This window comes from Vulpes lagopus, chromosome 12 (genome assembly GCF_018345385.1).
Source record: "Vulpes lagopus strain Blue_001 chromosome 12, ASM1834538v1, whole genome shotgun sequence".
Taxonomy (NCBI): Eukaryota; Metazoa; Chordata; class Mammalia; order Carnivora; family Canidae; genus Vulpes; species Vulpes lagopus.
The window spans coordinates 75628561-75641631 of record NC_054835.1 but is presented as its reverse complement, the minus strand read 5'-3'; the positions used below and the strand labels follow the sequence as shown (position 1 = coordinate 75641631).

The 13071-nt window shown below is 33.4% G+C and overlaps 1 protein-coding gene across 26 annotated transcripts in view; it reads right to left on the bottom strand.

Annotated features, from left to right (window-relative positions):
• The window catches only part of ADGRL3 (adhesion G protein-coupled receptor L3), an 802670-nt gene that overhangs the window by 28022 nt on the left and 761577 nt on the right, over positions 1-13071 (bottom strand). For all 26 annotated transcript variants that reach the window (XM_041725369.1, XM_041725367.1, XM_041725376.1 and 23 more), the window contains 2 exons: positions 12195-12320; positions 5160-5256 (listed from right to left, as the gene is read on the bottom strand). In XM_041725369.1, coding sequence (XP_041581303.1) covers positions 5160-5256; positions 12195-12320 — 223 coding nt within the window. The remainder of the gene's footprint in view (positions 1-5159; positions 5257-12194; positions 12321-13071) is intronic.

The following is a 13071-nucleotide window of genomic DNA, read 5'->3' as shown; positions in this document are numbered from 1 at the left end:
GAAAAGAAAACCTTCGGTAGTGAATGATGAATTTTAATACCTAATTATCTGAAAGCACTGGCAAGGATCAGTTTTCATTTGTTAGAAGATATAAGTGAACTTCTGAGTAAAAGGATAAGAGTACTTATTTTGTAGGCACTGTAGTAGAGAATTAACATTCATAAATTCACTTAGTTCACCAAGGTCCCTGTGAAGTGGGTGCTATCTATATCCCTACTGCACAGCCACAGAGAATATAAGTAACTTAGCAAAAGTTACTGGGTTAAATCTCCATTCTCAAAACTACTATGAGTAAATCAACAATTTGCAAAGTCTACTCAATGATGATTTTCCCCTTTGTATCAACAATGTTCCTCACAAGTAAAGCCAACTTTCAGTAGGCAGGTGTGCTACTGGGAGTCAAGATTTACCCTTAAAATTTATGAAGAGATTGCTATGGGCTGGCATAATTATATAGATTACATGCACTTACTGAGAATGCATGTGTAGACTAACACAAATCTGAAACTTGAACGGAGAATCCATCAACTTTAATAAGCATGTGCGACATACCTACAGAAGAGACACACCACTCTTAGATTTGGCTTAAATAAATGTAGCTTTACGGGTCAGATCTCCATCTATAAAACTCGAAATCACATTAACTTCTGACGAGATGAAGGATGGGAGATAGGAGGAAATCAAAATCCTCTATGCTAGTCAAGGTATTATTTCAGAAGAAGAAAAGCCTTTTTGCTAATTTTGCCTCTAAGACGGGTCACGTTTTTGTAATAACCTTATAGTTGGGGAGGGGGTTGGTGGAACACTTTTCATAATCCATTCATTGAATTGGTAGCAGCTATCTAGCAAAACTTGATTTTAAACTGAAATTTCTGGGGTCAATTCAGCTAATTAAATAAAAAAGAAAACGAGAAGTGCAATGTTATTATTCATGATGAGATAAAGCCTAACAAAATCCAATGTCAGAAAATATTCCAATTTCTATATAGATCTATAAAAAGAATAGAAATATTTAACCATTAACTGAACTACCAGATAAATTTCTCAGCAAATGCTTTGTTTTGGGATCAGGCTCAATTTTAGAGGCATCGTTAATCTAAGTTGTTCAAGATGAGGTTTAGCAGAGATTGTGGGTTGGAGATATGAGTGGGAAAGATGACCTTTGCTACAAATTGTTTGTACCACTAAGGAAGTTAGAGCTACTAGAAATTTGGGTGAGGTTTCTATTACACCTGGGAGAAGCTGGGAGGTGGGATTGAGGGCTGACTTCAAGTTATGTGCAAATAGTAAATATTTAAACGAACAAATAAATAAACCCTCCTGTGGGATTTGTAAAAACTTGAGTTTGGATCAGAGTTAATCCTCCTTAAAACTTTCTATAATCAGCTATCACATTTGTGCCCTTGAAAAACTCCTTCTAACTGTGTATGAAAATGACATCCAGGAATTTAACTTGATCATAGTCTGGGGGTACTGGCCTGAAGGAATTCTTAATTTACGTGAGTGAGTAGCATTGTAGCAAACAAGTCAGAAGGGGGAAAAAGTATCATATGTACAGGTAACATTAGGAAAACATCTTCATGAATATATTCAAAGGACAAATGTAATGGGGCCTTTTAAAGAGATGAGGTGACCAAATAACAAAATCCCAAAGAGAATATATAAGAATGTTACACGAATCAAAAATTATCAGTAAATCTTCCAAGGTTTTGCATGATTCCAAGGAATAAAATCCCAATAGTAATCCAGTTTATCACACTGGGAAAGCTAGACAGGAAATCTGTTACATAGGCTGTAAAAAGTTCATTTAAGAACAGAATATTAAAGTTGGTTTGAAAAAATAAAAACCATTGAGAAAGAGTTCTGTACTGTATGGTAGATACTTTATTCTAAATGGATCCCAAAGATGATTATGATGAATTTTTGTTTGAAGGAATAAATGGTAAAACATACAGTACTGTAAAATAATTATTCTTTTGATGAATTGGGCGGTGGTATGAATACAAAAGAAAACATACAGTAGATATAGGGCTAATTTTTAGATAACTTCTTAGAGTTTTTAAGGGCCAGAACTAAAGACAAAAATAAGAGATGTAATAGATCTAACTTAGAAAGAAAGGAAAGTGGGGTTTAAATAAACAAAAAATTGCTAGCTGTGAGATATTGAGAATGAATGGCAAGTTAGAATATATGAAGATGTGAAGATGTAGTGCCTAGAATTTTTATTTTAATAATAAAGAGTACATTCTTTTGAGTAAACAAAAGTGAATACATATGTTGCTGAGGTGACTGAAGTGTTTATCTGGAAAGGTGAATCTTGGATTTCACCTACCTAAATATGATACACACGCCTGAATGCAGGGAAGATAGGACCCTGGGAAATAAGACAAGATTAAAGAAGGAGGTTAAAGACTATCTTCAGAGATATACTATGAAGAAATAAAAATGTAAAGTGCTCCACATATCTGAGATAAAAAATAATGAGATGAGGAGTTTCTGACTTGGGGGAATAGGGGAATTAATATGGGAAATCAAGAAGATCATTATGATGTCTGCCACCAATAAAGTCACTGACTGAAAGGAAGAATACAAATCCTGAAGGAAAAGATGACTGCCTGGACACACCTCAGATCATAAATTCAATTTACCCCCCTGCAAAGTAAATGCTAGAGTAACTTATTGGATGTCACAAGAAAGTTATACCCTTCTTCAAGAGTAACTTTAAGAAATACTTTTAAAACTAAAGACTTTAAAACCAGATTTAAACATATGATCAGTCAATATAAAATATTATTTTCTTTAAATATATTTCAACTTGACCCGGTCATCCGTATATCACATATTCCAAGTTGATGAAACTCTTGAGAAGGAGGGCACAGCAACACTATATGTGATTGACCTTAAAATCAAGGTCACAAAAATGTGTTCATTTAAAGCAATTTTTAGTAAAATTACACACCCCACAACTATATAAATTTAGATCATAATGCTAGACAATGTAATAATTTTCCATATTTTTAAAAATACTAATTTTATTTTAACCATCTCCACAGTTAGCAAATAAATCACATGATCTCATCTTTTCGTTCAAACAATTGTTCTCTATTTGTTGTGATCAGTTGATGCAAGATACTTCTAATAATAATTCCTGTTCATAGGGGTGGTTTTCTATCTAAGAATGTATTGTAAATTTTCCATCTGTGGGATTGGACAGTAAACAAAATCTATCACTATGAAAGCAAATAAGTTCCTAAACTTTGGAGGCATTTGTAAGTAATTTCTTCTCTATGATTTGGAAAGAATGTCAAAAGTTAAAATGTTTATATTTTAAATAAATTTTCACAGACTAACCATTAAAACTAAACTTGAAAAAAAGAAGGATATTTGGCTGATATTATGTAAATCAAAATCTAGCAAATAAAAACAGACTAATAATGAAGTAAAATAAAAGATGATAGGTTTTTTCATGTATTTTCTTCAGATTTGGGGGAATATTTGCAATCACCGTCCCTACCCAGGCAAAACTGATATAAAAAATTTAAAATAAAAGATGATAGTTTTTTTAATGTATTTTCTTCAGATTTGGGGGAATATTTGCAATCACCGTCCCTACCTAGGCAAAACTGATATAAAAAATTTAAAATAAAAGATGATAGGTTTTTTAATGTATTTTCTTCAGATTTGGGGGAATATTTGCAATCACCGTCCCTACCTAGGCAAACCTGATATAAAAAATTTAATGTCAGGCAGCCCTGGTGGCGCAGCGGTTTGGCCCCGCCTGCGGCCCGGGGTGTGATCCTGGAGACCCGGAATGGAGTCCCACATCGGGCTCCCTGCGTGGAGCCTGCCTCTCCCTCTGCCTGTGTCTCTGACTCTCTCTCTCTGTGTCTATGAATAAATAAAATCTTTAAAAAAAATTTAATATCATCACTAGGTTATGGTTGTTATACCACTGCCCCAAATAACATATGAAAGTCAATTAAGATTATATGTAACAAGGATCCCTATATCAAAGTCAGCTTGGACACTCTGTCCTAATTTATTTTATGTAAATAAGATGCAAATTACTTGAGTAAAAGTAATTAAGAGCACCAGCATCTCAATTTTTCTGAATCATATGTTGCGATTGTTAAATTTTCTAAGTAGCATTTAGTGAAACAAAAAGCTGACAGGAACAGTTTTAAACTAAAGTAATACTAGTTTGGGGATAGGAAAAAAAAAACATTGCTGATCATAAAAATAACTACTGAATATATGCATTAAAAATATCTTTCTTAGGACAGTGTGATTGGAATAAGCTCATGCAAACGTCACCTTTCCAGATAAAACTATATTCTAAGTATCCCCGAGCAATGTCTGTAGTGTACTCTAACTCTACACAAATATAGCATCTACTCATTTGTACTGCAATCAATTTAATTCTAATCTTCCCCCCTCCTAAAGGATACACTAAAAAAGGGGGAGAGAAGAAGTGGGAGGGAAGGAGAAAGACAGAGAATTAAAAAGAGCAACCACAAATAAAACAGTAGATTAAGGGAACTTCATTTCAAAAATCGAAATGATGCCCTAGGACCATGACTACCAGAAGCACATACACACACAGATATCATTATATATATATTTATATATATATATATATTATTTTTCTCCTCCTAGATCTTTAAATATGCTGGATAAGTTTGTAGATACTAAGATTAGATGTGATTTTTACCCCAAATATACAGGGTGCCTCAGGTATGTATTAGACAGTATATTTTTACTTCCACAAAGACTATGAAATTGCTCTACGCCTGGGACAATGTGCAACTCTATGATGCTTAGCAGACTATATAGCCACATAATTGCCCATTTTCACTGCTTCCAATGAGGCCTGACAGCTCACCAATTTATTACAGTGGCAGATGACTAGAAAAGAAAGTTCTCGTTTTCTAACTTCTTTTCAGAAAAGATTTCCTGAAAACTCAGGATTGAAAAAAAAAAGAGGTTTATGAATAATGGAACACACTGCTACACTCAAGCAGGTTTTATATCCTTGCAATATTCCTATCACATGGAACAAGGTCCCAAAGTTGCAAAAAAAAAAAAAAAAAAGCAATGCATTTAATAACTCCTTAAAGTAATCACAAAAGTAATAAATATGAAAAATCATTTCTAATTACCTCTGTTGAGTGACGCTGAACTGTTTATATCTCCAGTAATGAAGGAAGACTCTGACTGCTTTCGGACCGTGTCATTCCACATTCTACGAATTCGGCTCTGGATGGGGGAAAGGGAAAATAGGAAATGAACTCACCAGGCAGTGAATTTTCACACAAATCATTCTTTTTCTTTCTGTCATAGTTATATGAGACCTTTGTTTCTGGCATCTGGCAAATATATAACTTTTACATTCTTGCAGTACAGTAGCACAAGGACAGAAACTAAATTCACCATAATAATTGGTTCTCATTAAGTGTATTCCTAAATGCTTATACCAAAAATAATTGTAACTATGAAAAAGCAATAAATGTAACGTACTATACCAATTTACCCATGTTGAGGATATATAGACATGTACTCTAGACAGTTAGAATTTAATAATTTTAGTTTCCAAAGTGAAACAAATTATTTTCATTGTAACTTTTATGGGAATGGGGTATTTAAATATGTATTAAATTGTCAGTTTTATTAACAAAAGATTTAGTCTAAGAATTCAGAAACTTGCAAGGAAGAAAAAGTTTGGTAAGAAAAGAACAGAGTATTATTAAAAAGCTATTGAACTTAACATTTTCCATATATTTTGTAAGACCAGTGTAATATTACAGGTTACAGATGATTTTTGACTTTTCTTTCGTTTGAAGGAGATAAAGGAAGTCGATTCACCCTTATTTATTTCTTCACAGTAGGTAGTTTTATAGAGAATCAAAAATTCTTTTTTTAAAAAAAGATTTTATTTATTCATGAGAGACACAGAGAGACACAGAGAAAGGAAGGGAGAGGCAGAGAGAGAAGCAGGTTCCATGCAGGGAGCCCAATGTGGGACTCGATCCTGGGTCTCCAGGATCACACCCTGGGCCAATGGTGGTGCTAAACCCAAAAATTCTTACATTATGATTTACATTCTCAAATTCAGTTTTCTAAGTGTTAGATAATTGAAGAAGGTGGTGTAGTATTTTTCCATTTTGAGGGGAGGAGATTTTTTCTGGTTTATTATTCTGCTATTTTATTGATTTTAGGGAACAAAAAAGTATTCACAATCCTGTGAAGAGGTAACAAAATATTTTCAGCTTTTCTAAGGAAGAAATAGTTTTAAGAACTATTATTACTAGTAGTGTTAGTGGCAAAACCCTGCCCACAAATGGGTCATGCTCCAAATATATTTAAACTCCTTACCTAATCTTAAAATATTAGAAAACTTGTTTTATAACTATTAGGACATGTTAATTCTTCAGAAATATTGTCTATATTGTTTTATAGGCAGCAGAGACATCCACACACACATAGAGAATAAAACTCTTAGATTAAAGAATTAGAGGGGTGCCTGGCTGGCTCAGTGGGGAGAACACGTGACTCTTGATCTCAGGTTCATGAGTTTAAGCCCCATATTGGATACGGATCCTATTTAAAAGACACAAAATAAAATAGATTAAAATTGTTTTTAATTAAAAAAAAAAAGAATAAGAAAACTAGTGCAGGATTATAGATCTTGAGCACTTGAGAAATGTTTCTATGGAAAAGTACTTCACAACTTGAAACTGGGGATCCCTGGGTGGCTTAGCGGTTGAGTGCCTGCCTTCAGCCCAGGGTGTGATCCTGAGGTCCTGGGACTGAGTCCCACGTCAGGATCCCTGCATGGAGCCTGCTTCTCTCTCTGCCTGTGTCTCTGCCTCTCTCTCTCTGTACGTCTCTCATGAATAAATAAATAAAATCTTTAAAAACAAAACAAAACAATACTTGAAACTGAAATCCTGGGAACAATTCTCTCTCACCTGTTTAATTAATTAATTAATTACAAATAGTAATTACCCTCTACTGCATGCTACTAGATTAGTTAAGTGATAGACGCAACAAATTATCACAAAAATAAGCACCGACATAAATAAGATGCTCAAAAATCTCCATAGAACCATTAATTATTATAGCTGAAAACTATGAACCCAAATGACTGTCAATGGTAGGATGGATATATAGAACAGTATACTACAATAACAATAAAAAAGCAACATAGCCTCCTGAAACAACATAGATGTCTTAATAAAGAAAGAAAGTAGAAGAGAATATGTACTAGAGGATTTCATGTGAATAAGTATCAAACACATGCGAAAGAAAATGCACTGTTAAAACTTAAGATGGGGGTTACGTTAGAGGTGAATGATGGAGAAATGTTCAAAGAGTTTCTGAGGTACTCCCAACATTCTAATATTTGACCCATGGAGGGGAAATAAATCACCATGCATACACCTATATTTTATGTCCTTTTGTTAATTTTGTTATACCTCATAATTTAAAAAGTTTAAGGCACATAATGAGGAGATATGTCCTTGCCTAGGAAATCCGTGAGCACCACCTGAAGAAGTGACACCCGAACAGATTTGATGGAATTTTGATCCTTTTTAGGTGACATTTACATGAGCTTCTCCCATGACCTCATCTTCTGTTAGTCTCCCCAACCTGGGCTTGCCACACTGGTCCTCTTGCCATTCCTTAACAAGCCAAGCACGCTTCTGCCTTAGGCTTGGTACAATTGTTTCCTCTGTCTAACGCGTTCTTCTCCCAGACACATGTATGAATAACTCCATCTCTTTATTTTTTTGCTCAAATATTTTCTCCTTAAAGAGACCTAGCTTGTTCTTCTACTCCCCCACCTAACCGTGCTATTTTCTTCTGTAGTCATTATCACCTTATACATGAACTAGAATTACAATGTATTTATTTCTTATATGTAAATATAATGTCTAATATGTCTAATGCCTGCATTAGATTTGAGGCCCTAGAAAAAGAGAAAATTTGTCTTTTTTGTTTATTGGTTTATCACACCATGAAATAATACCTGGTATATTATAAATATTATATGTATGCATACATAAAACATGTATTTTATATGTAAAATGTATATCTTATATATGTCAAATCTTTAAATATTTCAATTAATTCTTTCTATATTCTAGGCTTTACACTATGGCACTTTCATTTATTCATTCACTGAAATTTCACAAGAACTCCTTGAAGCAAATACTCTTATTCATCTGAAAACTAAGGTTCAGAAGTTAATTAGCACGTTCAATGTCACAGATCTAATAAGTGACAAAATCTACATCTGAATCCACTCAACTGGTTCCTGATCTAGGAGGTTAACAACTTACTACTCTATATCAAATAACAGTTGAATAGAGAAAGGAAAAAAAAGATAAAATATTGCAGGCAGAGGAAAAGTATACATTATATAGCACAGAGCCAACACTTAAACGTTCATGGAATGAAGTAGGATGATATGAGGATGAAAAAAGTCACAGAATACTATACACAATAATATACTACTTTAAAAAAGGATTTAAAAAGTAATATTAAACTTTTTTTGGAGATGGAGAAACTATTAGAATAGGTCAAGGAAATGAAGAACAAAAGTTTTTTGGTTGCAGGCACAGGGAAGGGAAGGGAAAATCTATGGAAAATGTTCAGTTCCTGAGTTCAATGTTTTCACAGGTATTCATTTTATTATTATGCTTCATAATTTAACAGATATTACACACATTGTTTTATGTTTCAAATAGCATATAATAAATGTAAATACATCTACAAAGTCAATAAAACAAATAAAAAATAAATGACAGAACAATTAAAGAAAGTCACAGTGGGAAGGACAATATTTTAATCCATAGTTTTTATAAACACACATAAACACAAACCAATCCTATATATATATATGTCTGTGAATATCTGTGTGATTATGGTGGTTACTAAGCTTTTTTAAAATCTTTTTTTTTTGATTTATGATAGTCACAGAGAGAGAGGGAGGGGGTCAGAGACATAGGCAGAGGGAGAAGCAGGCTCCATGCACCGGGAGCCCGACGTGGGATTTGACCCAGGTCTCCAGGATCATGCCCTGGGCCAAAGGCAGGTGCTAAACTGCTGCGCCACCCAGGGATCCCCAGTTACTAAGCTTTTATAAGTGATTATTTGCACCAGGAAGTAGGTATGGGGGAGCAACAGGTGGAAAGGATTTTCTTTTTATTCTTGCCAATCACACTCCTCCATTTTCTACGTGGAAGCCACATGATCTGTATTATATGTGGATGATCTCCCTGGCCACTTCCTTTTCTAAATCATCTCATAGGCTTTCTAAAGTAATCGAAATAAAATCTAAATTTGCATACACTTACAAACTATTATTGATCCATCTCTAGCCTTCTCCTTTGTCTTCCTCACCCATTCACTTTCATCCATTTAGCCAATGACATTCTTTCCATTCCTGAGTTTGTAAGTCCTCCCCAACTTAAGGGCTTTGCATTAGAGTTCTCTCACCTGGAACTCTTCCCCTGAATTCCTTCCTGTCATTCAGAATCTTGGTGTCAATATAATATCTTGGTGTCATCTTCCAAAATAATCTTTCTCCAGCACTTAATCCAAGTAGCCACCTGGGCTTTCTGTATCAAATCACTACATTTGGATCTCTACCAGCTTTCATACTTTGGTATTTTCTGTTGGTTTGTAAATAAATTTTCTGTCTTCCACAACTAAGATGAAAGCTCTAGATCACAGGGGAAGTTGTCTTTTAATCAGTGTACCTCCATAGCTTAGAAGTCTGCCGTTATATAGGGGATATTCAAACTTTCTTAGTGAAAAATAAAAAATATAGTGATTGTTATTTTACAAGTACTCTGTTATGGAAAAGACATCCATAGTTCCAAAATTTTATCTTAATATCAGTATTTTAGACTATGGAAGGTCATACTTAATATGAAATACATTATTTTTACTAAACAGACTGGATTTAAGTAACTATTACTTTATGTAGCGTTGGACTGTCATAGTTGATCAGAATTAGTATTATATTAAGTATAAGAAAACAATGTAAGGGTTTTTTTTTCCTAAGACTAGAATTGTGATACGAGAACTATAACACTGAAGAAAAAATATGATAGAGTTTAAAAATTTATATCTGAAATTATATTCTGTAATAATGACACTAATAAGTGATGGCTGCTCCAGTTTCTCAAGTACTTACAATTTGTTTTCAGTGTTTTGAATATATTATTTCAAACTTCCTAACAACATAAGAAATAAATATTATTACCACTATTTTACGGATGAAAAATCTGAGTGTCAATGATATTAGGTAACTTGTTTTGTGTCATGGCTGGAACATGCCAAAGCTAGAATTCAAACCAAGGGCTATCCACACAGCAAGCTTATGATTATTCTATTAACCTGAATTGCTCTTTTAGCTTAGAATTACTGCTAAACATTACACAATGTTTTTGTAAAATAATACATAAATTCCCAAATAGGATTGTTTCATTAATGGCATTTGACAAATGACTACGGGATGGTGGCTGATGAGCTTGGCTATATGAAAAGCATGTAGGAATAATGACATACACGATCTTAGCAATTTCAATTTAGAAGTTGTGGAAAAGATTATTACAAAAAGGGAGGTAAGGATTATCAGTTTGAAAATAAACATGTAGAATCTAAGAGCCTCATGTCAGAAGCATCATCCAGGTGTACCCTACAGTTATATGATACTTCAGATTTCTAATTGGCCAATTTAGTAGTCCTACACTTAGAAATCTCAGCCCACAAAAAGTGAAACAGCTAATATGCAACTCTTTTTTGTAACATCACTAAGTTAAAGAAATAATAAGTACAATTCAAATTATTAATAATTGTTTATTATATGTAGTTATAAGTTTCATGTCTATTATGATAATTTGTGGTTGCTAATTTAAGTGTTAATAGTTGGAAAGTTTGACAGTTACACATTAGTTTTAAATTTTTAGTTGGAAATGTTAGATGAAAAGATTAGATGTGGTTTTACTCGTAAGATAAAAGGGAACTCCATCAGTTTTAGGAGAGTGTTTCTTTATGAGAACATGTTCATAATATTTCATTTATGAGTCGTTCAAGTTCTAGTTACGGGCATGCGACTGTCCAGTCTGAAGTGAATGTGTTTGAGAGAATGGTATGTTAAGTTTGTAAATGATTTAAAGTTTTATTTAATTTTCTAGGCATATAAATGGAATTCTTGGAACATTTAATCTATTAGGTTTACAACACACGCATTGAACAAAGAACATCTGAAGTAATCTTTCTTATTTTATACAAAATTACTGAACTTACAAAAAATTAAGATTTATAAATCAAACTAAAAGGGTTAAGAAAAACTAAGTTTCTGATTCACACCTTTATCAATTTGAAGTTAAGTGTTCTTTAGAAATCAATTGACAACACTGATAATATGATTGTTTTTCCCCTTGGATCAGGAACTCTTCAAAATTTTAGTTGGCTAGTTTGAACTCAGACTCACTCATAGCCCGCATAACCCTGCCTTTTATTTGACTGGCTCATTTCAGCACCATCAAGTTGCTGAAATTTCTACCTAATGATCTTTGTGCTAACACCATGGGTTGGGAAAAATGGGAGGTTATTTGAAAGTTGCTTGAAAGTTTACAGCTTCCCAAGTGACAGTCGATGTTGCAGATACATCAAGTGCTGGATAGTGGCAGGCCGCCAATGTTGCTGCTATGGTGTCCCTCAGTGTCCTGAATTGTCTTCAACTTATCAGCATTTAATGAGTAAGGACTGTTTCACTAAACATACCATTTAATAAGTACATATTTTCAGTATGCAATAAGAGAGTTACTACACTGGTTAAAAGAGAAAATTCCCTTAATCATATATATAAAATATTCTCTTAAAATTGGTGGGTAAAGTACCAACTCCCTTTCTTCATCTTCTATGTCTATTCAACTAGGAAAAATTTGAAATCATTAATTACTATGCAAACTGAGACCCTAAGTTTCATAATTTTATTGCAATGTGGTTTTTGAAATTTTTGTCATCATCATTCCTGTTTAAGACACTGAAACAATAAAACAACAACAAATTTGATGTTTTAAATGCTTGGGATAGAAAATAGTTCTGATCAAGAAAGGACAACAACTCACGACTGAATATAGGTAAGAGATATTTCATTTTAATGAAAAACTATTTACCTGTGAGCCTGTGGAGTAGCGTCCAGGAGTTCGAGAACCAGATGTTTTCCCTGAGCCAATGGAACTCTCTGTACTTTTGCCACTACAACAATGTGTTCGCAGGCATTTCCCATACTCTTTTCGTACCTAGCCAATTAAATATTAACTTCTGTTAGAACATATTTCATTTCAGCTGAGAACTATGGTATAAAATGTACGTGAGTTTCATTTTTAGATAATTAATATAATTATTTCCTTGCCCTACAGATACAAGAAAGTCTGCTCAGCATATATTTTACAATATAAAATGATATTCAAGCCACCAAGCTTAAAATTTTGCATAACTGGAGCCTTTTAAAATATGCACACGCGCACACACACATGCCTAATCATGCTAAAATGCTACTACCTTGTAGTTCAAAAAATAAAAACTTGACACCCTGTGTTTAGTCTCGTAAATTTGATTTGAAGTAGCCTATTGGTGCAATTGTTCTTTGAACAGAGGTCTAGTGAGAAAGCTACAGAGAAATGAGGGGATGGAGAAGGGAGAGACAGGAAGAGAAAAGAGAAAAAGAATGTTTAAACACAGAAAAAAGGAATGTGTTGGGCCAAGAATGTCTTTTCAATTTATATTTCTTTAAGTATATTTCTCTTAAAAGAGGTCAAATTAGTAACTTTAGAAGATAAAATTCAAAATATTTTTATTCTCTCAAATTAGTTCTATTCAGTAATCACAGATTGCTTTCCTTTATTAAATTCTTATCTTGTTTGTAAATAAGATCACAGGGAAAAAAGGAGATAAACATCTTTTAGTTGATGTTTTCAATCAGGAAAACACATCAACAATTTCTGGGAAAACTTTTATCCCGTTTAGAATGTTTATTACTGCCTCTTTAAT